At 39.3% G+C, this 26034-nt stretch overlaps 1 protein-coding gene across 1 annotated transcript; it reads right to left on the bottom strand.

Annotated features, from left to right (window-relative positions):
* Nucleotides 1–22671: 22671 nt before the first annotated feature.
* Nucleotides 22672–23054, bottom strand: LOC133101089 (large ribosomal subunit protein eL30-like). Its single transcript, XM_061205692.1, has one exon. The coding sequence runs from the start codon at nucleotides 23049–23051 to the stop codon at nucleotides 22704–22706; it is 348 nt and encodes a 115-aa protein (XP_061061675.1). The 5' UTR covers nucleotides 23052–23054; the 3' UTR covers nucleotides 22672–22703.
* Nucleotides 23055–26034: the final 2980 nt, after the last annotated feature.

Genomic DNA, 26034 nt, shown 5'->3' with positions numbered 1-26034 from the left:
GATATAAAATGATAGAGCACATTTTCTTCAAAGGTACTAAGAAAAGATCTGATAACAATTTAATTACTTAAACTCATAAAAGGACATTATTTTAAATCCAGTTAAATTAGCGAGTGCTAGAGTGATACAGTCCAAAGAGATAGGCCTCTAACTTGATTTAAGGAAGGAATTACCATACATTTTCCTTCTTTTTCCCCACGCCACCACCTCCTCTCCAAGAGTCTGGACACTCTGAAGTCCCTGTCACATATCGTCATTGATACACACAAGCCCCTTCTCACTTTATTTTATTTTCCCCTTTCTCTTCTAATCTCAGTACTTTTCCCTTCATTCTTATTGGCTTCACCCTATTCTGTCTGATATATGGCCTTGGAGATATATGTACTATTGAAAAATACATAAGCTGTGAAAGATTTGCTGTTACAGATCTTCTTTCTTTCTTCCTTAATGAACACTGTGTGTCCGAGCTCTACTCATGTGTGGTAGACTAAGCACAGCTGCAAATTCTTGGACATTCCTCCCATCAAGAGAGGAGGTCATGTCCTTACTTTGAATCTGGTGAGCTCTGTGAATGCTTTGGCTAATAGCCTATGGCAAAATTGACACTGTCTTAGATTCAGAGCCCAGGCCTTAAGAAACTGACAGCTTCTACTTCATGTCTAAGAGAATGCCCTCTTTGGGAACCCTGAGATAGCATGTAAGAAGCCCACCTATCTTGAGCTCACCATGCTGGAGAAGCCACATGTAGGCACTCCAGCTGACAGTCCCAGTTGAGTCCAGACTTCCAGGCATCTTTACCAAGTACCAGGCACCAGACATGTGAATAAAGTAATGTTGTGTGCTGCAGACCAGCCCTTCTCTTACTAAATACCAATTGGTCACCCCAGCCTAATGCCATGTAAAGTAGAAGAATCAACCTGTTGATCAACCTGCTTAAATTCCTAACCCACAAAATTGTGAGATAATAAATGGTTGTTTTAAGTCACTATATTTGGGGTAGTTTGTTACTCAGCAATAGATAACCATAACAACATGCTACTGTAAGTATTACTACTTAATGATTTCTGACTGCTGTGTAATGTAGTTTTATATGTCTGCTTTTATCCATGAGTTCTTTTTAATTTGCATCAATATAAGTATTATATTATAGATCTAGTTCTTTTTTTTTAGTCTACTCTCTTTTTAAGATCCATCCATGTTGCTCTTTGAAAACCTAGTTCTTAGCCACCACATAAATTTCCATCTCTTTAGGACCACAAACAATACTGTGATACATATCCTAATACATGCTTATCTGTCAACCAATGTGATAATTTCTCTGGGATATATTCCAAGGAGTAGGACTGCCAGATGAGAAGGTGTATACACATTAAATCTCACTTACTATTGCTACATACACAGGGAAATCAGCTGAGTGCTTTGTGACCACCTAGAGGGGTGGGATAGGGAGGATGGGAGGGAGACTCAAGAGGGAGGAGATATGGGGATATATGTATATGTATAGCTGATTCACTTTGTTATAAAGCAGACACTAACACACCATTGTAAAGCAATTATACTCCAATAAAGATGTTTAAAAAAAATACTGCTACATAGCTCTTCATAGTGATACCATAAATTTTTACTTCTCATATGAACTGTTATATCAAGGGTTGCTACAATTCTTCCATCTAATTTAGTGTTTTCTCTTTCCATTTATTTTCTCCTTTTCTGCCTTCCACTGGATAGATTAACTTTTCTTCTGCTCATTTCAAACTTATATATTATTTGATAGTCTACTGCTAATTAACACATTAGTCAGGATTCAATTACAAAGAACAAAATCCTCTTTAGCTAGTTTTGGCAGGGAAGTATTAATTACAGAGTTTTGTTTGTTTTTTTTATAATTTAATTTTATTTATCTTTTTGTACAGCAGGTTCTTATTAGTCATCAATTTTATACACATCAGTGTATACATGTCAATCCCAATCGCCCAATTCATCACACCACCACACCCACCCCCTCACCGCTTTCCCCCCTTGGTGTCCATACGTTTGTTCTCTACGTCTGTGTCTCAACTTCTGCCCTGCAAACCGGATCATCTGTACCATTTTTCTAGGTTCCACATACATGCGTTAATATACGATATTTGTTTTTCTCTTTCTGACTTACTTCACTCTGTATGACAGTCTCTAGATCCATCCACGTCTCAACAAATGACTCAATTTCCTTCCTTTTTATGGCTGAGTAATATTCCATTGTATATATGTACCACATCTTCTTTATCCATTCATCTGTCGATGGGCATTTAGGTTGCTTCCATGACCTGGCTATTGTAAATAGTGCTGCAATGAACATTGGGGTGCATGTGTCTTTTTGAATTATGGTTTTCTCTGGGTATATGCCCAGTAATGGGATTGCTGGATCATATGGTAATTCTACTTTTAGTTTTTTAAGGAACTTCCATACTCTTCTCCATATTGGCTGTATCAATTTACATTCCCACCAACAGTGCAAGAGGGTTCCCTTTTCTCCATACCCTCTCCAGCATTTGTTGTTTGTAGATTTTCTGATGATGCCCATTCTAACTGGTGTGAGGTGATACCTCATTGTAGTTTTGATTTGCATTTCTCTAATAATTAGTGATACTGAGCAGCTTTTCATGTGCTTCTTGGCCATCTGTATGTCTTCTTTGGAGAAATGTCTATTTAGGTCTTCTGACCATTTTTGGATTGGGTTGTTTGTTTTTTTAATATTGAGCTGCATGAGCTGTTTATATATTTTGGAGATTAATCCTTTGTCCGTTGATTCGTTTGCAAATATTTTCTCCCATTCTGAGGGTTGTCTTTTTGTCTTGTTTATGGTTTCCTTTGCTGTGCAAAAGCTTTGAAGTTTCATTAGGTCCAATTTGTTTATTTTTGTTTTTATTTCCATTACTCTAGGAGGTGGATCAAAAAAGATCTTGCTGTGATTTATGTCAACGAGTGTTCTTCCTATGTTTTCCTCTAAGAGTTGTATAGTGTCCGGTCTTACATTTAGGTCTCGAATCCATTTTGAGTTTATTTTTGTGTATGGTGCTAGGGAGTGTTCTAATTTCATTCTTTTACATGTAGCTGTCCAGTTTTCCCAGCACCACTTATTGAAGAGACTGTCATTTCTCCATTGTATATCCTTGCCTCCTTTGTCATAGATTAGTTGACCATAGGTGCGTGGGTTTATCTCTGGGCTTTCTATCTTGTTCCATTGATCTATGTTTCTGTTTTTGTGCCAGTACCATATTGTCTTGATTACTGTAGCTGTGTAGTATAGTCTGAAGTCAGGGAGTCTGATTCCTCCAGCTCCGTTTTTTTCCCTCAAGACTGCTTTGGCTATTCGGGGTCTTTTTTGTCTCCATACAAATTTTAAGATGATTTGTTCTAGTTCCATAAAAAATGCCATTGGTAATTTGATAGGGATTGCATTGAATCTGTAGATTGCTTTGGGTAGTATAGTCATTTTTACAATATTGATTCTTCCAATCCAAGAACATGGTATATCTCTCCATCTGTTGGTGTCATCTTTAATTTCTTTCATCAGTGTCTTATAGTTTTCTGCATAGAGGTCTTTTATCTCCCTAGGTAGGTTTATTCCTAGGTATTTTATTCTTTTTGTTGCAATGGTAAATGGGAGTGTTTCCTTAATTTCTTTTTCAGATTTTTCATCATTAGTGTATAGGAATGCAAGAGATTTCTGTGCATTAATTTTGTATCCTGCAACTTTACCACATTCATTGATTAGCTCTAGTAGTTTTCTGGTGGCATGTATAGGATTCTCTATGTATAGTATCATGTCATCTGCAAACAGTGACAGTCTTACTTCTTCTTTTCCAATTTGTATTCCTTTTTCTTCTCTGATTGCCATGGCTAGGACTTCCAAAACTATGTTGAATAATAGTGGTGAGAGTGGACATCCTTGTCTTGTTCCTGATCTTAGAGGAAATGCTTTCAGGTTTTCACCATTGAGAATGATGTTTGCTGTGGGTTTGTCATATATGGCCTTTATTATGTTGAGGTAGGTTCCCTCTATGCCCACTTTCTGGAGAGGTTTTATCATAAATGGGTGTTGAATTTTGTCTAAAGCTTTCTCTGCATCTGTTGAGATGATCATATGGTTTTTATTCTTCAATTTGTTAATATGGTGTATCACATTGATTGATTTGCGTATATTGAAGAATCCTTGCATCCCTGGGATAAATCCCATTTGATCATGGTGTATGATCCTTTTAATGTGTTGTTGGATTCTGTTTGTTAGTATTTTGTTGAGGATTTTTGCATCTATATTCATCAGTGATATTGGTCTGTAATTTTCTTTTTTTTGTAGTATCTTTGTCTGGTTTTGGTATCAGGGTGATGGTGGCCTCATAGAATGAGTTTGGGAGTGTTCCTTCCTCTGCAATTTTTTGGAAGAGTTTGAGAAGGATGGGTGTTAGCTCTTCTCTAAATGTTTGATAGAATTCACCTGTGAAGCCATCTGGTCCTGGACTTTTGTTTGTTGGAAGATTTTTAATCACAGTTTCCATTTCATTACTTGTGATTTGTCTGTTCATATTTTCTGTTTCTTCCTGGTTCTGTCTTGGAAGGATATACCTTTCTAAGAATTTGTCCATTTCTTACAGGTTGTCCATTTTATTGGCAGAAAGTTGCTTATAGTAGTCTCTTAGGACGCTTTGTATTTCTGCGGTGTCTGTTGTAACTTCTCCTTTTTCATTTCTAATTTTATTGGTTTGAGTCCTCTCCCTCTTTTTCTTGATGAGTCTGGCTAATGGTTTATCAATTTTGTTTATCTTCTCAAAGAACCAGCTTTTAGTTTTATTCATCTTTGCTATTGTTTTCTTTGTGTCTATTTCATTGATTTCTGCTCTGATCTTTATGATTTCTTTCCTTTTACTAACTTTGGGTTTTGTTTGTTCTTCTTTCTCTAGTTCCTTTAGGTGTAAGGTTAGATTGTTTATTTGAGATTTTTCTTGTTTCTTGAGGTAGGCTTGTATAGCTATAATCTTCCCTCTTAGAACTCCTTTTGCTGCATCCCATAGGTTTTGGATCATCGTGTTTCCATTGTCATTTGTCTCTAGGTATTTTTTGATTTCCTCTTTGATTTCTTCCGTGATCTCTTGGTTATTTAGTAAAGTATTGTTTAGCCTCCGTGTATCTGTGGTTTTTTCCCTGAAATTCATTTCTAATCTCATAGCGTTGTGGCCAGAAAAGATGCTTGATATGATTTCAATTTTCTTAAATTTACTGAGGCTTGATTTGTGACCCAAGATGTGATCTATCCTGGAGAATGTTCTGTGCACACTGGAGAAGAAAGTGTAATCTGCTGTTTTTGGATGCAATGTCCTATAAATATCAATTAAATCTATCTGGTCTATTGTGTCATTTAAAGCTTCTATTTCCTTATTTATTTTCATTTTGGTTGATCTGTCCATTGGTGTAAGTGAGATGTTAAAGTCCCCCACTATTATTGTGTCACTGTCGATTTCCTCTTTTGTAGCTTTTAGCAGTTGCCTTATGTATTGAGGTGCTCCTATGTTGGGTGCATATATATTTATAATTGTTATATCTTCTTCTTGGATTGATCCCTTGATCATTATGTAGTGTCCTTCCTTGTCTCTTGTAACATTCTTTATTTTAAAGTCTATTTTATCTGATATGAGTATAGCTACTCCAGCTTTCTTTTGATTTCCATTTGCGTGGAATATCTTTTTCCAACCCCTCACTTTCAGTCTGTATGTGTCCCTAGGTCTGCAGTGGGTCTCTTGTAGACAGCATATAGATGGGTCTTGTTTTTGTATCCATTCAGCAAGCCTGTGTCTTTTGGTTGGAGCATTTAATCCATTCACATTTAAGGTAATTATCGATATGAATGTCCCTATGACCATTTTCTTAATTGTTTGGGGTTTGTTTTTGTAGGTTCTTTTCTTCTCTTGTGTTTCCCACTTAAAGAAGTTCCTTTAGCATTTGTTGTAGAGCTGGTTTGGTGGTGCTGAATTCTCTTAGCTTTTGCTTCTCTGTAAAGCTTTAGACTTCTCCGTCGAATCTCAATGAGGTCCTTGCCGGGTAGAGTAATCTTGGTTGTAGGTTCTTCCCTTTCATCACTTTAAGTATATCATGCCACTCCCTTCTGGCTTGTAGAGTTTCTGCTGAAAGATCAGCTGTTAACCTTATGGGAGTTCCCTTGTATGTTATTTGTTGTTTTTCCCTTGCTGCTTTCAATAATTTTTCTTTGTCTTTAATTTTTGATAGTTTGATTAATATGTGTCTTGGCATGTTTCTCCTTGGGTTTATCCTGTATGGGACTCTGCGCTTCCTGGACTTGGGTGGCTCTTTCCTTTCCCATGTTAGGGAAGTTTTTGACTATAATCTCTTCAAATATTTTCTCTGGTCCTTTCTCTCTCTCTTCTCCTTCTGGGATCCCTATAATGCGAATGTTGTTGCATTTAATGTTGTTCCAGAGGTCTCTTAGGCTGTCCTCAGTTCTTTTCATTCTTTTTTCTTTATTCTGCTCTGCAGTAGTTATTTCCACCGTTTTATCTTCCAGGTCACTTATCCGTTCTTCTGCCTCAGTTATTCTGCTCTTGATCCCATCTAGAGTATTTTTAATTTCATTTATTGTGTTTTTCATCGTTGCTTGGTTCCTCTTTAGTTCTTCTACGTCCTTGTTAAATGTTTCTTGCATTTTGTCTATTCTATTTCCAAGATTTTGGATCATCCCTACTATGATTATTCTGAATTCTTTTTCAGGTAGACTACCTATTTCCTCTTCATTTGTTAGGTCTGGTGTGTTTTGACCCTGCTCCTTCATCTGCTGTGTGTTTTTCTGTCTTCTCATTTTGCTTATCTTACTGTGTTTGGGGTCTCCTTTTCACAGGTTGCAGGTTCGTAGTTCCCATTGTTTTTGGTATCTGTCCCCAGTGGCTAAGGTTGGTTCAGTGGGTTGTGTAGGCTTCCTGGTGGAGGGAACTAGTGCCTGTGTTCTGGTGGATGAGGTTGGATCTTGTCTTTCTGGTGGGCACGTCCACGTCTGGTGGTGTGTTTTGGGGTTTCTGTGGCCTTATTCTGATTTTAGGCAGCCTCTCTGTTAATGGATGGGGCTGTGTTCCTGTCTTGCTAGTTGTTTGGCATAGGGTGTCCAGCACTGTAGCTTGCTGGTCGTTGAGTGAAGCTGGGTCTTGATGTTGAGATGGAGATCTCTGAGAGATTTTCGCCATTTGGTATTACGTGGAGCTGGGAGGTCTCTTGTGGACCAGTGTCCTGAAGTTGGCTCTCCCACCTCAGAGGCACAGCCCTGATGCCTGGCTGGAGCACCAAGAGCCTTTCCTCCACACGGCTCAGAGTAAAAGGGAGAAAAAATAGAAAGAAAGAAGGAGAGAAAGAGGATAAAATAAAATGAAATAAAATAAAGCTATTATAAAGCAAAGCTATACAGACAAAATCTCACCCAGAAGCATACACATATACACTCACAAAAAAAGGAAAAGGGGAAAAATTAATATATCCTGCTCCCAAAGTCCACCTGCTGAATTTGGGATGATTCGTTGTCTATTCAGGTATTCAACAGATGCAGGCACATCAAGTTGTTTGTGGAGTTTTAATCCGCTGCTTCTGAGGCTGCTGGGAGAGATTTCCCTTTCTCTTCTTTGTTCGCACAGCTCCCGGGGTTCAGCTTTGGATTTGGACCCACCTCTGCGTGTAGGTTGCCTGAGGGCATCTGTTCCCCGCCCAGACAGAATGGGATTAAAGGAGCAGCTGCTTCGGGGGCTCTGGCTCACTAGGGCAGGGGGGAGGGAAGGATACGGATGCGGGGCGAGCCTGCGGCGGCAGAGGCCGGCGTGACGTTGCACCAGCCCGAGGCGCGCCGTGCCTTCTCCCGGGGAAGTTGTCCCCGGATTACGGGAGCCTGGCCGTGGCGGGCAGCACCGGCTCCCGGGAGGGGCGGTGTGGAGAGTGACCTGTGCTTGCACACAGGCTTCTTGGTGGCTGCAGCAGCAGCCTTAGCGTCTCATGCCCGTCTCTGGGGTCCGCGCTGACAGCCGCGGCTCGCGCCCGTCTCTGGAGTTCGTTTAGGCGGCGCTCTGAATCCCCTCTCCTTGCGCACCGCGAAACAAAGAGGCAAGAAAAAGTCTCTTGCCTCTTTGGCAGCTGCAGAGTTTTTCCCGGACTCCCTCCAGGCTAGCTGTGGTGCGCTAACCCCTTCAGGCTGTGTTCATGCCGCCAACCCCAGTCCTCTCCCTGCGATCCGACCTCCGACCGAAGCCCGAGCCTCAGCTCCCAGCCCCCGCCCGCCCCGGCGGGTGAGCAGACAAGGCTCTCTGGCTGGTGAGTGCTGCTCGGCACCGATCCTCTGTGCGGGAATCTCTCCGCTTTTCCCTCTGCGCCCCTGTTGCTGTGGGGTCCGCGCTGATAGCCACGGCTCGCGCCCGTCTCTGGAGTTCGTTTAGGCGGTGCTCTGAATCCCCTCTCCTCGCGCACCAGGAAACAAAGAGGGAAGAAAAAGTCTCTCGCCTCTTTGGCAGGTCCAGACTTTTTCCCGGACTCCCTCCCGGCTAGCTGTGGCGCACTAGCCCCTTCAGGCTGTGTTCACCCCGCCAACCCCTGTCCTCTACCAGCGATCCGACTGAAGCCCGAGCCTCAGCTCCCAGACCCCGCCCGCCCTGGCGGGTGAGCAGACAAGCCTCTCGGGCTGGTGAGTGCTGGTCGGCACCCACCCTCTGTGCGGGAATCTCTCTGCTTTGCCCTCTGCACCCCTGTGGCTGCTCTCTCCTCCGTGGCTCCGAAGCTTCCCCCCTCCGCCTCCCGCAGTCTCCGCCTGCGAATGGGCTTCTTAGTGTGTGGAAACCTCTCCTCCTTCACGGCTCCCTCCCACTGGTGCAGGTCCCGTCCCTATTCTTTTATCTCTGTTATTTCTTTTTTCTTTTGCCCTACCCAAGTATGTGGGGATTTTCTTGCCTTTTGGGAGGTCTGACGTCTTCTGCCAGCATTCAGTGGGTGTTCTGTAGGAGCAGTTCCCCGTGTAGATGTATTTCTAATGTATCTGTGGGAAGGAAGGTGATCTCCGCGTCTTACTCTTCCGCCATCTTCCCACAGCTCCCCTTCTAGGTCTTTGTTAAACATTTCTTGCATCTTCTCGATCTTTGCCTCCATTCTTTTTCTGAGGTCCTGGATCATCTTCACTATCATTATTCTGAATTCTTTTTCTGGAAGGTTGCCTAGCTCCACTTCATTTAGTTGTTTTTCTGTGGTTTTATCATGTTCTGTCATGTGGTACATAGCCCTCTGCCTTTTCATCATGTGTGTCTTTCTGTGAATGTTATCTCTCCCTTCTTAATAGTAGACTTGGCATACAAATCTGCCAAGGTTTCTTCAGGGTGAGGCTCTGTTAGCTGTTGAAAGGCAAGAAAATCCTTCTGTCTCTAATTTGATTTTTACGTAATGTTTTGGCATTTGACTATTAAATTAAACTCTCCTTTCTTCCTTAGCTCTAAAGAGGTAGCTTTTACACTTCAAAAATAAAGTTTAAGGCTCCAAATGTCAAAGGTGAACAAGTGTATCAAAGTAAATACATTAATTTCTGTTACTTACATATTCACATCTAAGGAAGAAAATATCATAACCTAGTTTATAAATATGAACAACCTTTCAAATTAAAGATAAATCATCTTTGCGTCTGAACTTAAAAGTCAACAACACTGTAGGTGAACATCTGACCATAATTTGTTCATCAGTAATTTATTAGTTATCAGTATTACAGGCTCAGTCCCTTGAGCACTTGGAAATAAGGGAAATGAGATTGCTTGTTCAGAATCAAGAAGATAGGTCCACATCAGGAGGACATGAAAAGATATTTTAAAGAGGAAAAATGCCTTTTAGATTTGCAAAATTTGGCTATAATCAGACTAAAGATATTAATCTAGTGAAAAGACTGTAAGTCAGATGGGAGTTGACCAGCTGTGAAAGCATATAAAAGGAAGCTTGCAAAGGCACACCACACCATGAAAGAGAAAAGCACCAAAAAGCAGTAACATGAATAAAATATTTCAAGTGTATTTATAATTAATGAATAAAAAAAACTATGCTTATAAAGTCTAAAAATCTTAATCATGTACCAAAGTAAAAATCATAGAATCATAAATAATTAGATTTGAGAAGAACTCAAGGGGCATATGGCCTACCTTCTCCTCAATAATCCTCTTTCAGAAACATCCAAGATATTTTGAACACCTTCAGTTTTTGCTCTCTGCCCAGCAAGCTGCCCACTCCCCTTTGGACCGAAGATGTCAATGTGCCCGTCGATTCTGTCAGTTCATTTCTGACCCACCGTAAAAGTAGCACACATAAAACCAACATTTATTCACTAGTTAGATGAGTTGTTTCCTAAAGTAAATGGCAGAAATGGTTCATGTAAACAGAGAGTTAAAAGTAGGGATTATTTTCAGACACTCTGCTGGAGTTTTGGATTTGGGTGGCATCTGGTGGAGAAGGGTGTATTCTCTTGATTTTTCCATTGCTCCGTCCCCCAGGTTATGTAGTGGTGGCAGGAACTTTAGACTGAGTGCAGGAAGGCACTGGCCTTGATGAAGAGTAAAGTACCCATCACACTAGAGGTTATATTAGCCTACTCATCACTGGTTTGCCATCAACTCCATGAGGAACATGATACTACTTGTTTTTCATAACCATGTCATGTAATTTTCACAACATGCCTTCAAGGTAAGTTTTATTATCAGCCAGCCATGGAGAAGTTAAGAACCTTGTCAATGATCATAGTCTAGAGTTTATATTTGAACACAGGGCTACCTGGCTCCAAATGTCAGGGGAGACACTAGCTGCCATGACAACATTCTCTTAGTCTCCTTTCACCAATGCCTGGTTCTCCTCTCATTGCTCACCTGCATGGCTCCCCCCACAATCTCTTAGTTCTTTTCCTCTTATAAGGCCTATTACAGTTCATATATTTTTTAAATCATGCATTTATTATATATATACTGCTGAAAAACTAGAAAATACAGATAAATAAACAACAAAAAAGAATACCCAAAACAAAACAAACAAAAATTGCTTAAACTGTAGTTCTACTACCCAGAGATAGCCATTGTTAACCATTGCTATACTGATACAACTTTAGGTTGCTTCTGTTTTTCTGAACACATTCGTAAATGGCATCATATTATAATACTGCTTTATATCCTGCATTTTATTATCATTTTTCCATTTCTGTAAGTAGACATGTTCATCACTATGTGTGTCTGGGTTTTTGAAACTGTTATATTAATTGAACTTTGCATCAAGTGTCTCAATTTACTACTTTTAAAAATTATTTGTTTCTGAGTATAAAATATTTTTAGTATTAAAAAAAACTGTAGTAATTATATCATGTAGCAACTGAAAGCCTCCCTTGTGGTTTGGTTAGTGTACATACAATTCTTTATTTGATTTCTTTCAAAGTAGTTTTTAAAAAAAAATAAATTTATTTATTTTTTTGTTTTTGGCTATGTTGTGTCTTCGTTGCTGCATGTGGGCTTTCTCTAGTTGCCGTTGTGGTGCGTGGGCTTCTCATTGCGGTAGCTTCTCTTGTTGCAGAGCACGGGTTCTAGGTGCGCGGGCTTCAGTAGTTGTGGCACCCTGGCTCAGTAGTTGTGGCTTGCAGGCTCTATAGCGCAGGCTCAGTAGTTGTGGCTCACGGGCTTAGTTGCTCTGTGGCATGTGGGATCTTCCTGGACCAGGGCTTGAACCCATGTCACCTGCATTGGCAGGCGGATTCTTAACCACTGCACCACCAGGGAAGTCCCTCAAAGTAGTTTTGATATTGGTGGATGTTTCTCTTTGAAGATTTCTTTATGTCAACAGATACACCAGTAATTTGAGAGATTTGGGTATGTATACAAGGATAGAAAAAGTGTGCCTTGGAACTTACATATTTTAATTAAGGGAAAAATTCTTATTTATTTTGTAAACAAATAGAGATTGTGGTTGAAAAAAATTATGTTTTCTTAGTATACATTTATCCAAAGTTAATTGGTGAATTTATTAAAAATTAAAGTCTTTTAACCAAATTTAAATTAAAATTCTCAGTTTTTATTGTCTCTTTAAAATTACTGATCATACAATACTTTCAGCCTCTAAAAATATTAACTAATAGTACTATTTCAAATATTTTATAAACAAAGCACTGCTCTAGAACACTGCTGGTGAAATATACAGCTCTACATTTGGAAGTTAAATGTATTAGAGAACTATAATGTGAGCCACGATACAAGCCACATAAGTACTTAAAACAGTAGAAACAGTAAAAGCAAACAAACAAAAAAACCGAAACCAAAAACAGATGACAATCATTAATCTTAATAGTATATTTTATTTATGACCCAATATATCCAAAACATTATTATGTCAATACTTAGTCAAATTAAAAGCTTTACATCCTTTTATTTGATTGTAAGATGTTTTACATTCTTTTTTTTTGTATTGTCTTCTAAATCTAGTATATATTTTGCATTTGCAGCACATTTTACTTTGTACTTAGCCACATTTTGAGTGCCCAATAGCTACATATAGCTAGTGTCCCATATATTGAAAGGCACAGCCCTAGACATCAACAACTGTTGATGTAATAATAATTAGCTATATAGATTTAAGACTAAAGTACAAATTCTGAATCCAAACTTTAAACAATCTAGATAAAAACAATGATTTGCCACGTATTTCTTGGGTATGCATTTATGAGGCAATTGGCTCTGGTTAGAAATCCAAGCTAAGTTCAAGCAAAAAGGTAACTAATCTCAATGAAAAATTAGCCTGGAACACCAATTACTGATTATGTCATGACAAGTACATAGTATATATCTCATATGTTGTTCTTTGGTTGATTGGGATTATAAGACATTGGTCTTTTAGCATTATGCTCTGACTCACCCAGCTGGTCTTGGATACATTTCCAACAGGACACTGAAAAACTTTGGTAGATTGATTAATTATTTGTATGAGATGACCATTTTTTGTTAGGAAACCAGAGTTTGGTGATATCTATAGAAAGATATGGGGCTTAGGACAGAAGACATGAAGAATATGCCAATATCCTGATTTCATTTAATCTATATTCCATCACAGTAAACAGAGGATTGGGAATTTTTGTTCAAGGAGATTGGAGAAGTAAGCACTCTGCTTTATTAGAGGACACCTTATAATTTAATGGATAGGATTTGTAATTCTGTTACTGCTTATCTATGCAAAGGATAGACTATTTCTTTGGGTAAATTGGAATGCTTTTAATTCATCTTTGTATCCTCTTTACATAACATATTTGGAAATGAGTGAAAAACAGTAGTAATTAATGTTAATAATATATAGCTATCTCCTTTCTTAAAAAATAAAATAATGAACACAAATCTCACATATTAAAAAAGTGACCTTTTAACAATAAAAACAGAAGAAAGAAATCACACACACACACTCATACACAGGGAAGAGTAAGGAGCATGAGAATAATACTCCAAAATATTCATTCCCTAAAAAACATATTCCCCAAAGAGAAGAGAAAATCTGAATTCAGTTGAGAAATATTTTTAATCAGACTGTGTGAAAAGTAAATGATTTGATAGTAAGCCCACAGATGAGCCAGACTAAATTGGTTGACTTAATCAGTCCTTTACTACCTGTAAATGATAAATTCTTTTTTCAAACAGCTGAAATATTTAATTGAAAAATATTCATAATGAATGCTTTATTGCACCTCTTCTTAAATCCAGCAATCCTTTCAGAGTTTTGAGTTTACAGAATCAAGTTATTAAAATCGTGTTTCCTGTTTGACGAAACTGAAATGGTAAAGCACCAACATTAATGAGAGCATTTTCCTTAGCATAGAAGTTCAGCCATATTTATTTACTATTTACTATACAGTTTCTCAATAAGAAGCATTTCTCTGCTTATTTAGCTCATTAAGAAAAATATGGTTTGATTTTTATCCTGCATACATAAAGATTGCTTCTCCCACTTACTTCAGATGATGAAAAAAGATGTCTCCTGGCTGGATGAAGGTGATGAATCTCTCGTTTATGTTTTATAGTTATAGCTTTATGATTAGAGAAAGAAAAAAGAGCAGGGAAATACACGAAACACTAGATCTTGAAGAGCTCAAAGGGAAAACAACAGAACACTTCAAAGGCAGGAATAGAAAAATTTTAGAGCAAAATGCTAAAACAGATTATAAGGAATTTAGAAACTAATATGAATATTTAGAAATTAAACAGTACTTTTCTTGTGATGGTAAGGAAAGTTATATTTAACAGGTTTTCATTCTCTCTTTTTATTCTTCCTCTATTCTGTGATCTACATGACTACACATACCCACAGCTTGCAAAAATCTTTTTTTTTTTTTTAAACATCTTTATTGAAGTATAATTGCTTTACAATGGTGTGTTAGCTTCTGCTTTATAACAAAGTGAATCAGTTATACATATACATATGTTCCCATATCTCTTCCCTCTTGCATCTCCCTCCCTCCCACCCTCCCTATCCCACCCCTCTAGGTGGTCACAAAGCACCAAGCTGATCTCCCTGTGCTATGCGGCTGCTTCCCACTAGCTATCTATTTTACATTTGGTAGTGTATATATGTCCATGACACTCTCTCACCCTGTCACATCTCACCCCTCCCCCTCCCCATATCCTCAAGTCCATTCTCTAGTAGGTCTGTGTCTTTATTCCCATCTTGCCACTAGGTTCTTCATGACCTTTTTTTTTTTCTTCCTTAGATTCCATATATATGTGTTAGCATACTGTATTTCTTTTTCTCTTTCTGACTTACTTCACTCTGTATGACAGACTCTAACTCCATCCACCTCATTACAAACACATCCATTTCATTTCTTTTTATGGCTGAGTAATATTCCATTGTATATATGTGCCACATCTTCTTTATCCATTCATCCGATGATGGACACCTAGGTTGCTTCCATGTCCTGGCTATTGTAAACAGAGCTGCAATGAATATTTTGGTACATGACTCTTTCTGAATTATGGTTTTCTCAGGGTATATGCCCAGCAGTGGGATTGCTGGGTCGTATGGTAGTTCTATTTTTAGTTTTTTAAGGAACCTCCATACTGTTCTCCATAGTGGCTGTATCAATTTACATTCCCACCAACAGTGCAAGAGTGTTCCCTTTTCTCCACACCCTCTCCAGCATTTATTGTTTCTAGATTTTTTGATGATGGCCATTCTGACCGGTGTGAGATGATACCTCATTGTAGTTTTGATTTGCATTTCTCTAATGATTAATGATGTTGAGCATTCTTTCATGTGTCTGTTGGCAATCTGTATATCTTCCTTGGAGAAATATCTATTTAGGTCTTCTGCCCATTTTTGGATTGGGTTGTTTGTTTTTTTGTTATTGAGCTGCATGAGCTGCTTGTAAATCTTGGAGATTAATCCTTTGTCAGTTGCTTCATTTGCAAATATTTTCTCCCATTCTGAGGGTTGTCTTTTGGTCTTGTTTATGGTTTCCTTTGCTGTGCAAAAGCTTTTAAGTTTCATTAGGTCCCATTTGTTTATTTGTGTTTTTATTTCCATTTCTCTAGGAGCTGGGTCAAAAAGGATCTTGCTGTGATTTATGTCATAGAGTGTTCTGCCTATGTTTTCCTCTAAGAGTTTGATAGTGTCTGGCCTTACACTTAGGTCTTTAATCCATTTTGAGTTTATTTTTGTGTATGGTGTCAGGGAGTGTTCTAAATTCATAGTTTTACATGTACCTGTCCAATTTTCCCAGCACCACTTATTGAAGAGGCTGTCTTTTCTCCACTGTATATGCTTGCCTCCTTTATCAAAGATAAGGTGACCATATGTGCGTGGGCTTATCTCTGGGCTTTCTATCCTGTTCCATTGATCTATATTTCTGTTTTTGTGCCAGTACCAAACTGTCTTGATTACTGTAGCTTTGTAATATAGTCTGAAGTCAGGGAGCCTGATTCCTCCAGCTCCATTTTTCGTTCTCAAGATTGCTTTGTCTATTCGGGGTCTTTTGTGTTTCCATACAAATTGTGAAATTTTTTGTTCTAGTTCTGTGAAAAATGCCAGTGGTAGTTTGATAGGGATTGCATTGAATCTGTAGATTGCTTTGGGTAGCAGAGTCATTTTCACAATGTTGATTCTTCCAATCCAAGAACATGGTATATCTCTCCATCTATTTGTATCATCTTTAATTTCTTTCATCAGTGTCGTATAATTTTCTGCATACAGGTCTTTTGTCTCCTTAAGTAGGTTTATTCCTAGATATTTTATTCTTTTTGTTGCAATGGTAAACGGGAGTGTTTTCTTAATTTCACTTTCAGATTTTTCATCATTAGTATACAGGAATGCAAGAGATTTCTGTGCATTAATTTTGTATCCTGCTACTTTACCAAATTCATTGATTAGCTCTAGTAGTTTTCTGGTAGCATCTTTTGGATTCTCTATGTATAGTATCATGTCATCTGCAAACAGTGACAGCTTTACTTCTTCTTTTCCGATTTGGATTCCTTTTATTTCTTTTTCTTCTCTGATTGCTGTGGCTAACACTTCCAAAACTATGTTGAATAATAGTGGTGAGAGTGGGCAACCTTCTCTTGTTCCTGATCTTAGTGGAAATGGTTTCAGTTTTTCACCATTGAGGACAATGTTGGCTGTGGGTTTGTCATATACGGCCTTTATTATGTTGAGGAAAGTTCCCTCGATGCCTACTTTCTGCAGGACTTTTATCATAAATGGGTGTTGAATTTTGTCGAAAGCTTTCTCTGCATCTATTGAGATGATCATATGGTTTTTCTCCTTCAATTTGTTAATATGATGTATCACGTTGATTGATTTGCGTATATTGAAGAATCCTTGCATTCCTGGAATAAACCCCACTTGATCATGGTGTATAATCCTTTTAATGTGCTGTTGGATTCTGTTTGCTAGTATTTTTGCATCTATATTCATCAGTGATACTGGCCTGTAGTTTTCTTTCTTTGTGACATCTTTGTCTGGTTTTGGTATCAGGGTGATGGTGGCCTCGTAGAATGAGTTGGGGAGTGTTCCTCCCTCTGCAATATTTTGGAAGAGTTTGAGAAGGATAGGTGTTAGCTCTTCTCTAAATGTTTGATAGAATTCGCCTGTGAAGCCATCTGGTCCTGGGCTTTTGTGTGTTGGAAGATTTTTAATCACAGTTTCAATTTCAGTGCTTGTGATTGGTCTGTTCATATTTTCTATTTCTTCCTGGTTCAGTCTTGGCAGGTTGTGCATTTCTAAGAATCTGTCCATTTCTTCCAGGTTGTCCATTTTATTGGCATAGAGTTGCTTGTAGTAATCTCTCATGATCGTTTGTATTTCTGCAGTGTCAGTGGTTACTTCTCCTTTTTCATTTCTAATTCTATTAATTTGAGTCTTCTCCCTTTTTCTCTTGATGAGTCTGGCTAATGGTTTATCAATTTTGTTTATCTTCTCAAAGAACCAGCTTTTAGTTTCATTGATTTTTGCTATTGTTTCCTTCATTTCTTTTTCATTTATTTCTGATCTGATCTTTATGATTTCTTTCCTTCTGCTAGCTTTGGGGTTTTTTTGTTCTTCTTTCTCTAATTGCTTTAGGTGCAAGGTTAGGTTGTTTATTCGAGATGTTTCCTGTTTCTTGATGTAGGCTTGTATTGCTATAAACTTCCCTCTTAGAACTGCTTTTGCTGCATCCCATAGGTTTTGGATCGTCGTGTCTCCATTGTCATTTGTTTCTAGGTATTTTTTGATTTCCCCTTTGATTTCTTCAGTGATCACTTCGTTATTAAGTAGTGTATTGTGTAGCCTCCACGTGTTTGTATTTTTTACAGATCTTTTCCTGTAATTGATATCTAGTCTCATAGCGTTGTGGTCGGAAAAGATACTTGATACGATTTCAGTTTTTTAAAATTTACCAAGGCTTGATTTGTGACCCAAGATATGATCTATCCTGGAGAATGTTCCATGAGCACTTGAGAAAAATGTGTATTCTGTTGTTTTTGGGTGGAATGTCCTATAAATATCAATTAAGTCCATCTTGTTTAATGTATCATTTAAAGCTTGTGTTTCCTTATTTATTTTCAGTTTGGATGATCTGTCCATTGGTGAAAGTGGGGTGTTAAAGTCCCCTACTATGATTGTGTTACTGTCGATTTCCCCTTTTATGGTTGTTAGTATTTGCCTTATGTATTGAGGTGCTCCTATGTTGGGTGCATAAGTATTTACAATTGTTATACCTTCCTCTTGGATCGATCCCTTGATCATTATATAGTGTCCTTCTTTGTCTCTTGTAATAGTCTTTATTTTAAAGTCTATTTTGTCTGATATGAGAATTGCTACTCCAGCTTTCTTTTGATTTCCATTTGCATGGAATATCTTTTTCCATCCCCTCACTTTCAGTCTGTATGTGTCTCTAGGTCTGAAGTGGGTCTCTTGTAGACAGCATATATGTGGGTCTTGTTTTTGTATCCATTCAGCCAGTCTGTGTCTTTTGGTGGGAGCATTTAATCCATTTACATTTAAGGTAATTATCGATATGTATATTCCTATTCTCATTTTCTTAAATGTTTTGGGTTTGTTATTGTAGGTGTTTTCCTTCTCTTGTGTTTCTTGCCTAGAGAAGTTCCTTTAGCATTTGTTGTAAAGCTGGTTTCGTGGTGCTGAACTCTCTCAGCTTTTGCTTGTCTGTAAAGGTTTTAATTTCTCCATCAAATCTGAATGAGATCCTTGCTGGGTAGAGTAATCTTGGTTGTAGGTTTTTCTCCTTCATCACTTTAAGTATATCCTGCCACTCCCTTCTGGCTTGCAGAGTTTCTGCTGAAAGATCAGCTGTTAACCTTATGGGGATGCCCTTGTGTGTTATTTGTTGTTTTTCCCTTGCTGCTTTTAATATGTTTTCTTTATATTTAATTTTTGATAGTTTGATTAATATGTGTCTTGGTGTGTTTCTCCTTGGATTTATCCTGTATGGGACTCTCTGTGCTTCCAGGACTTGATTAACTATTTCCTTTCCCATATTAGGGAAGTTTTCAACTATAATCTCTTCAAATATTTTCTCAGTCCCTTTCTTTTTCTCTTCTTCTTCTGGGACCCCTATCATTCGAATGTTGGTGCGTTTAATGTTGTCCCAGAGGTCTCTGAGACTGTCCTCAGTTCTTTTCATTCTTTTTTCTTTATTCTGCTCTGCAGTAGTTATTTCCACCATTTTTTCTTCCAGGCCACTTATCCGTTATTCTGCCTCAGTTATTCTGCTATTGATCCCATCTAGAGTATTTTTAATTTCGTTTATTGTGCTTTTCATCGTTGCTTGGTTCCTCTTTAGTTCTTCTACATCCTTGTTAAATGTTTCTTGCATTTTGTCTATTCTATTTCCAAGATTTTGGATCATCCTTACTATGATTATTCTGAATTCTTTTTCAGGTAGACTACCTATTTCCTCTTCATTTGTTAGGTCTGGTGTGTTTTGACCCTGCTCCTTCATCTGCTGTGTGTTTTTCTGTCTTCTCATTTTGCTTATCTTACTGTGTTTGGGGTCTCCGTTTCACAGGCTGCAGGTTCGTAGTTCCCATTGTTTTTGGTATCCATCCCCAGTGGCTAAGGTTGGTTCAGTGGGTTGTGTAGGTTTCCTGGTAGAGGGAACTAGTGCCTGTGTTCTGGTGGATGAGGCTGGATGTTGTCTTTCTGGTAGGCTCGTCCACGTCTGGTGGTGTGTTTTGGGGTGTCTGTGGCCTTATTCTGATTTTAGGCAGCCTCTCTGTTAATGGATGGGGCTGTGTTCCTGTCTTGCTAGTTGTTTGGCATAGGGTGTCCAGCACTGTAGCTTGCTGGTCGTTGAGTGAAGCTGGGTCTTGATGTTGAGATGGAGATCTCTGAGAGATTTTCGCCGTTTGGTATTACGTGGAGCTGGGAGGTCTCTTGTGGACCAGTGTCCTGAAGTTGGCTCTCCCACCTCAGAGGCACAGCCCTGATGCCTGGCTGGAGCACCAAGAGCTTTTCATCCACATGGCTCAGAATAAAAGGGAGAAAAAATGGAAAGAAAGAAAAAAAGAGGATAAAATAAAATAAAATAAGCAATTACAATAAAAAATAAGAAAAAAAATTATTAAGAATAAATTTATTAAGAAAAAAAATTTTTTTAATTTTTAAAAATAGATTTATTAATTTTTTATACTAAAAATAAGAAAAAATTTATTAAGAAAAAATTTATTAAGAAAAAAATTTTTTTAATTTTTTAAAATAAAAAATATGAAGAAACTTATTAAAAAAAAATTTTTTTAATTTTTTAAAAATAGAAAATAAGGAAAAAATTATTAAGAAAACATTTAGCAGGGAAAAAAAATTTTTTTAAGCAAAAAAAAAAAAAAAAAAAAACGGACGGACCTAACCCTAGGACTAACGGTGAGAGCAAAGCTATACAGACAAAATCTCACCCAGAAGCATACACATATACACTCACAAAAAAAGGAAAAGGGGAAAACTTAATATATCCTGCTCCCAAAGTCCACCTCCTAAATTTGGGATGATTCGTTGTCTATTCAGGTATTCAACAGATGCAGGCACATCAAGTTGTTTGTGGAGCTTTAATCCGCTGCTTCTGAGGCTGCTGAGAGAGATTTCCCTTTCTCTTCTTTGTTCGTACAGCTCCCGGGGTTCAGCTTTGGATTTGGACCCGCCTCTGCATGTAGGTCGCCTGAGGGCGTCTGTTCCCCACCCAGACAGAACGGGGTTAAAGGAGCAGCTGATTCGGGGGCTCTGGCTCAGTCAGGCCGGGGGGAGGGAGCAGTACGGAGGAGGCGGGGCGAGCCTGCGGCGGCAGAAGCCGGCGTGACGTTGCAGCAGCCTGAGGCGCGCCGTGCGCTCTCCCGGGGAAGTTGTCCCCGAATTACGGGAGCCTGGCTGTGGCGGGCTGCACAGGCTCCCGGGACGGGCGGTGTGGATAGTGACCTGTGCTCGCCCACAGGCTTTTTGGTGGCGGCAGCAGCAGCCTTAGCGTCTCATGCCCGTCTCTGGGGTCCGCGCTGATAGCCGCGGCTCGCGCCCATCTCTGGAGTTCGTTTAAGTGGCGCTCTGAATCCCCTCTCCTTGCGCGCCGCGAAACAAAGAGGCAAGAAAAAGTCTCTTGCCTCTTCGGCAGCTGCAGACTTTTTCTCGGGCACCTTCCCGGCTAGTTGTGGTGCGCTAGCCCCTTCAGGCTGTGTTCACGCAGCCAACCCCAGTCCTCTCCCTGGGATCCGACCGAAGCCCGCGCCTCAGCTCCCAGCCCCCGCCCGCCCCGGCGGGTGAGCAGACAAGGCTCTCGGGCTGGTGAGTGCTGCTCGGCGCCGAGCCTCTGTGCGGGAATCTCTCCGTTTTTCCCTCTGCGTCCCTGTTGCTGTGGGATCCGCGCTGATAGCCGCGGCTCGCGCCTGTCTCTGGAGCTCGTTTAGGCGGCGCTCTGAATCCCCTCTCCTTGCGCGCCGCGAAACAAAGAGGCAAGAAAAAGTCTCTTGCCTCTTTGGCAGCTGCAGTCTTTTTCCCGGACTCCCTCCCGGCTAGCACCGAAGCCCGAGCCCCAGCTCCCAGCCCCCGCCCGCCCTGGCGGCTGAGCAGACAAGCCTCTCGGGCTGGTGAGTGCTGGTCGGCACCGCTCCTCTGTGCGGGAATCTCTCCGCACCACTGTGGCTGCGCTCTCCTCCGTGGCTCTGAAGCTTCCCCCCTCTGCTACCCGCAGTCTCTGCCCACGAAGGGGCTTCCTAGTGTGTGGAAACCTTTCCTCCTTCACAGCTCCCTCCCACTGGTGCAGGTCCCGTCCCTATTCTTTTGTCTCTGTTATTTCTTTTTTCTTTTGCCCTACCCAAGTACGTGGGGATTTTCTTGCCTTTTGGGAGGTCTGACGTCTTCTGCCAGCGTTCAGTGGGTGTTCTGTAGGAGCAGTTCCACGTGTAGATGTATTTCTCATGTATCTGTGGGGAGGAAGGTGATCTCCGCGTCTTACTCTTCCGCCATCTTGCCCCTCCCTCCACTATATTTTTTTATCTCCCAAAAATCTTTTATGAATAGTTCTGTCAAAATATGTTACTTCAAGTTGAACAAAATAAAAATCTTAAATTTGAATGCACAGTAAGAAATCATTTCCAGAATTGTGTTCTGTGGAACAACACTACCACTAAAAACCCAGGAGAAAAAGGCCTCTGTGGTCAAAGTTTGGGAAAATGCTATATATATTTCTCTTTTGCAGATTTACAATGGGCTTTTTCATATTCAGGTTCTGATAAATCCTGTAGTAAAGACTTTGTATAGCCTAATATTTTTCAAATTTATTTAAATAGGAAGGCTGTTTAAAATCTAGCATCTTGTGGAACAAACGTTTAAGAGAAAAAATATTTGGGGAAATGCTACTGTAGACCCATAATATTTACTTTGGTTACAGCTCCGAAGTAAATTTTGAGTATTATCAAATTCATAAAACCCAGAAATTAAGAAACTAAGAAACAGATGTTTGGGGATTAGCTAGGCTAGCAAGGTAACTTGCTTATCAAAACCAACATCACAGCCCATGAGATATAAATTTATGCTAGATGCTTTCATTACAAGATCTTTGTTTCTCCAGATGTTTACGTCTCAGAAGAGCCATATGGTAGTAATGTCTTTTTTTTTTTTTAATTTTTAAAACAAGCTCTGGCCAATTTTATTAAAGAAAAATTGTACATGATTTACTTTTCACCAGTCTGTTCTTGCATGCCTCTAATAATATCAGAATCACCTGGATCAATGATGGCCAGTGTGCATACTCTGTAGTATTTTCGACATGCTGTGCCCAATTCAATATTATTGCCACTGTAGTGATGGACACCAGTTTTGGCCAACATGGCATAATACTCTATTTCAGATTTCCTCAAGGCTGGGCAGTTGTTGGCAGGGATGACCAGTTTCGCTTTGCCGTGTCTGATCATTTTCAGAGTCTGCTTGTACCCCAGCACGTACTTTCCACTTTTTGTAACCAGTTGGAGCCTAGAGTTGATCGACTCCAGTGACTTTTTCATCTTCTTTGTGGCCACCATCTTCCTGCCTTAAGTGCGGGATGCCCCCAACCAAGAGCAGCTGCCAAGATGGCCGGAGAGCGAGAAAGGGGTAGTAATGTCTTTATTCTCATTATAGTTGAATAAATCATGGAAATTTTGTGATCACTGATAAGTAGTTGGAACTGCAAATAATAAGTCTATGATGGCCAAGGATTAGAGATGCAGCATAGTCACTTAATAGCTGTGTGACCTAGCTGTTTACCATCTCTGTCGCTAAGTTTTCACATCTATGAGTTGGGGTAATAGTAGTTCCTACCATGTAGAGTTTTATAAAAATTAAATGAGTTAGTACTTGTTAAAGTTCTTAGAACAGTAGTTTGATAAGTGCTATTTAAGGATTGCAAAGTGAAACATAAAATACTTTCTTCATCAATCTTATGCCTGAACATGGATGTCACAGATATGGATTCGTAAACTGTGGGCAGCAGTTTTGTGTCCCCATGAGTGGTAGGAAAATGGGAAGGAAGAGAAAGAGAAACAGAAAGACCACCCAGTGCATCAAATGCATCAACTGCTCCACTTCCACACATTTGAGAAAATTTTTATTTTTTTGTCATTTGTGGGGTTTGGTTTGTTTGTTTAAATGTGGTCTTAGGACCAGCATCAGAAACTAAAGTTGAAATTCCTGTGTGCCACCCAGACTGCTAGAATCAGAATCAGAATTTGTGAGGGTGTGGCTCAGAAAAGTGCGTGTTTAACAGACACTTCCAGTGGTTCTCAAACATACTGGAGTTTCAGAACCTCTACAAAACAAACAACATAAAGAGTTCAGGTAAATAACTTACTGTTTGACATTCAGAAGCAGAAAGAGGAAGAAGTGCTATGTGTTTGCATCTCCACATGGCCCCCACGAGCCACCTGGTTCCCTGATGGTTTTACACTTGTGATTTTAAGAGGTTATGGTCTTTTAATAAACTGATCTTTTCTTAAATTAAAAAAAAAGAACCTCTACCAGACACAGTTCAAACTCTATAACTGTGCAGGGCTCCTTATGGTCGGCCTCGTCTAGTCTGCTCAGGTTCACACCATCAGTTTGCCCAAGTAACACAAATCTGAAAACCAATGGCTTCACTAAAACTACTTAAGGCATTTCCCCTCTGGTGGTGAGAAGTCTGTGATAGACTGCGCAGGGTCCACAGAGCTGTTCTCTCCTATCTCGGGGCTGCAGGCTCCTTGCATCTTTCTGCTCAACCATCCTTAGCACTTGCTTGTTACCTTGTGGTGATATGGTGTTGTCCTTCCTCTGGGCATCATGTTTACATTCCAGGCAGGGAGAACAGGAAGGGAAAAGGGCAAAAGGCCCATCCCAGCTGAGCCTGCTCTGCTTTTAAGGAGTTTGCCTGGAGCCTCACTTGACAAGGAACAATTTTAACTCACTGGCCAGGCCTGGGCTGCACTGCTGTTCTTCACCCTTATTTGCAAGGAAGGCTAAGGAATGTCATGTTTTCACTGGGCACATTTTTATGCCCAACAAAACTGAAGTAGGCTCTTTGACATACTTTACATTCCAAGCTTAAAAAAATTACGTTTTCTCAGCCTCCATGCCTCTGTGTATACAATTCACTTGAACAAGACTGCCCTTCCCCACTTAAATATTTTATGACCTTCTCTTCCTTCAACATCAATTCACGTTATCCATTCCTCTGTGAAGGGTTCCCATCTCACCCCCAACACCCACCCCGTGTCATATTCATAATCCTTTATTATGGCACTATCATGTACACTAAGTCAGTAGACTGGCATCACTTTGAAGGCCAAGATATATGACTTATGCCCAGAGGCCAACTACAGCAGTTAACTCACAGTAACTGCTTTAATAACATTTCCTGAATGAATGAATGAACAAATGAACATATGAAAATTTGAATGAACAACTGAACTTATGAATGAATAGTGGAGCATTACTGTTTTGGGGTAATGACTTCTATTAGACTCTGCTATTCATTTGTACTCATTCAGAGAAATACTTGCTATATATTTAGGAAGATATTATATTATGAAATTAAATGAAAGTAAGGAGGAGTATAGCAAAAACAATAAATACGTGAGCTCCTCTAGTAGAGAACCTATGTTTATTACCTTTCGTCTCTATTGCTTCACCCCATGAAGGGTTTGATTCAAAGTAGGTTTTTAATAAATGCTGAATGAATGAGCATTGAATTAAAAGGAAAAGAGAGAGTAATGAAAGAGTTAGCAGGCTGCTTTCATTTCTTAAAATTCCAGCAGTATATTATTAATGTCATTGTTCTGAGCAAAAAATTTTAGGGTACAATAGATAAGTAATAGTAACAACAATTATTGCTCAAAATAATGATATATAGGAAGCTGGTATTTTTAACTTCTTTTAAGACATGTAGGGTAACTGCATCGAACATTGAAGCTTAAACTTTGCATTTTTATAACCACACATATGACATATGACTCTATAAAAAATATAACTTTATAGCTACACACTATTAGGATTTAATTATGAAAACCAGTGCCTTCACACAGAAGTACATTTGGGAAGAATTTTTTCTGTCATTTAGAAAAAAGAAGTATTCTATCTAATTCATGCATAATAAATCCAGATATTTAATTTTCAAATATTAAAGTGGTGGGTCTTAATTTGCTCTGCAAAATCTGGTTTACAGCAGGAGAAGACTGAGACTTAGCCTCTTTGTAAGATAATACTGATGAGAGGCTGGCTTTATGTGTAAGGAGGATGTGCTCTCTTTCAATATGCCAAGGGCCAAAACCTGGGGACTCCAGTTCTTAGAGTTCCCAGTCCACTGTTAAAATTGGGAAGAAAAAGGGTAGCTAGAGAAAAAAAGCTTACCCCTTTTTCATGTCCAGGGACTGGGAAAAAGAAAATGGAAATCAGAAGTAGGATATCAAGGTTAACAGATATTTGGTCCTGTCTAAAGTGTCCATAAGACATTTGGCCCATACCAAAAGGTCTTTGATATTTGGTCCTGTCCAA

This window comes from Eubalaena glacialis, chromosome 11, assembly GCF_028564815.1.
Source record: "Eubalaena glacialis isolate mEubGla1 chromosome 11, mEubGla1.1.hap2.+ XY, whole genome shotgun sequence".
NCBI classification, from domain to species: domain Eukaryota; kingdom Metazoa; phylum Chordata; class Mammalia; order Artiodactyla; family Balaenidae; genus Eubalaena; species Eubalaena glacialis.
This window is presented reverse-complemented; position numbering and strand designations above follow the sequence as displayed.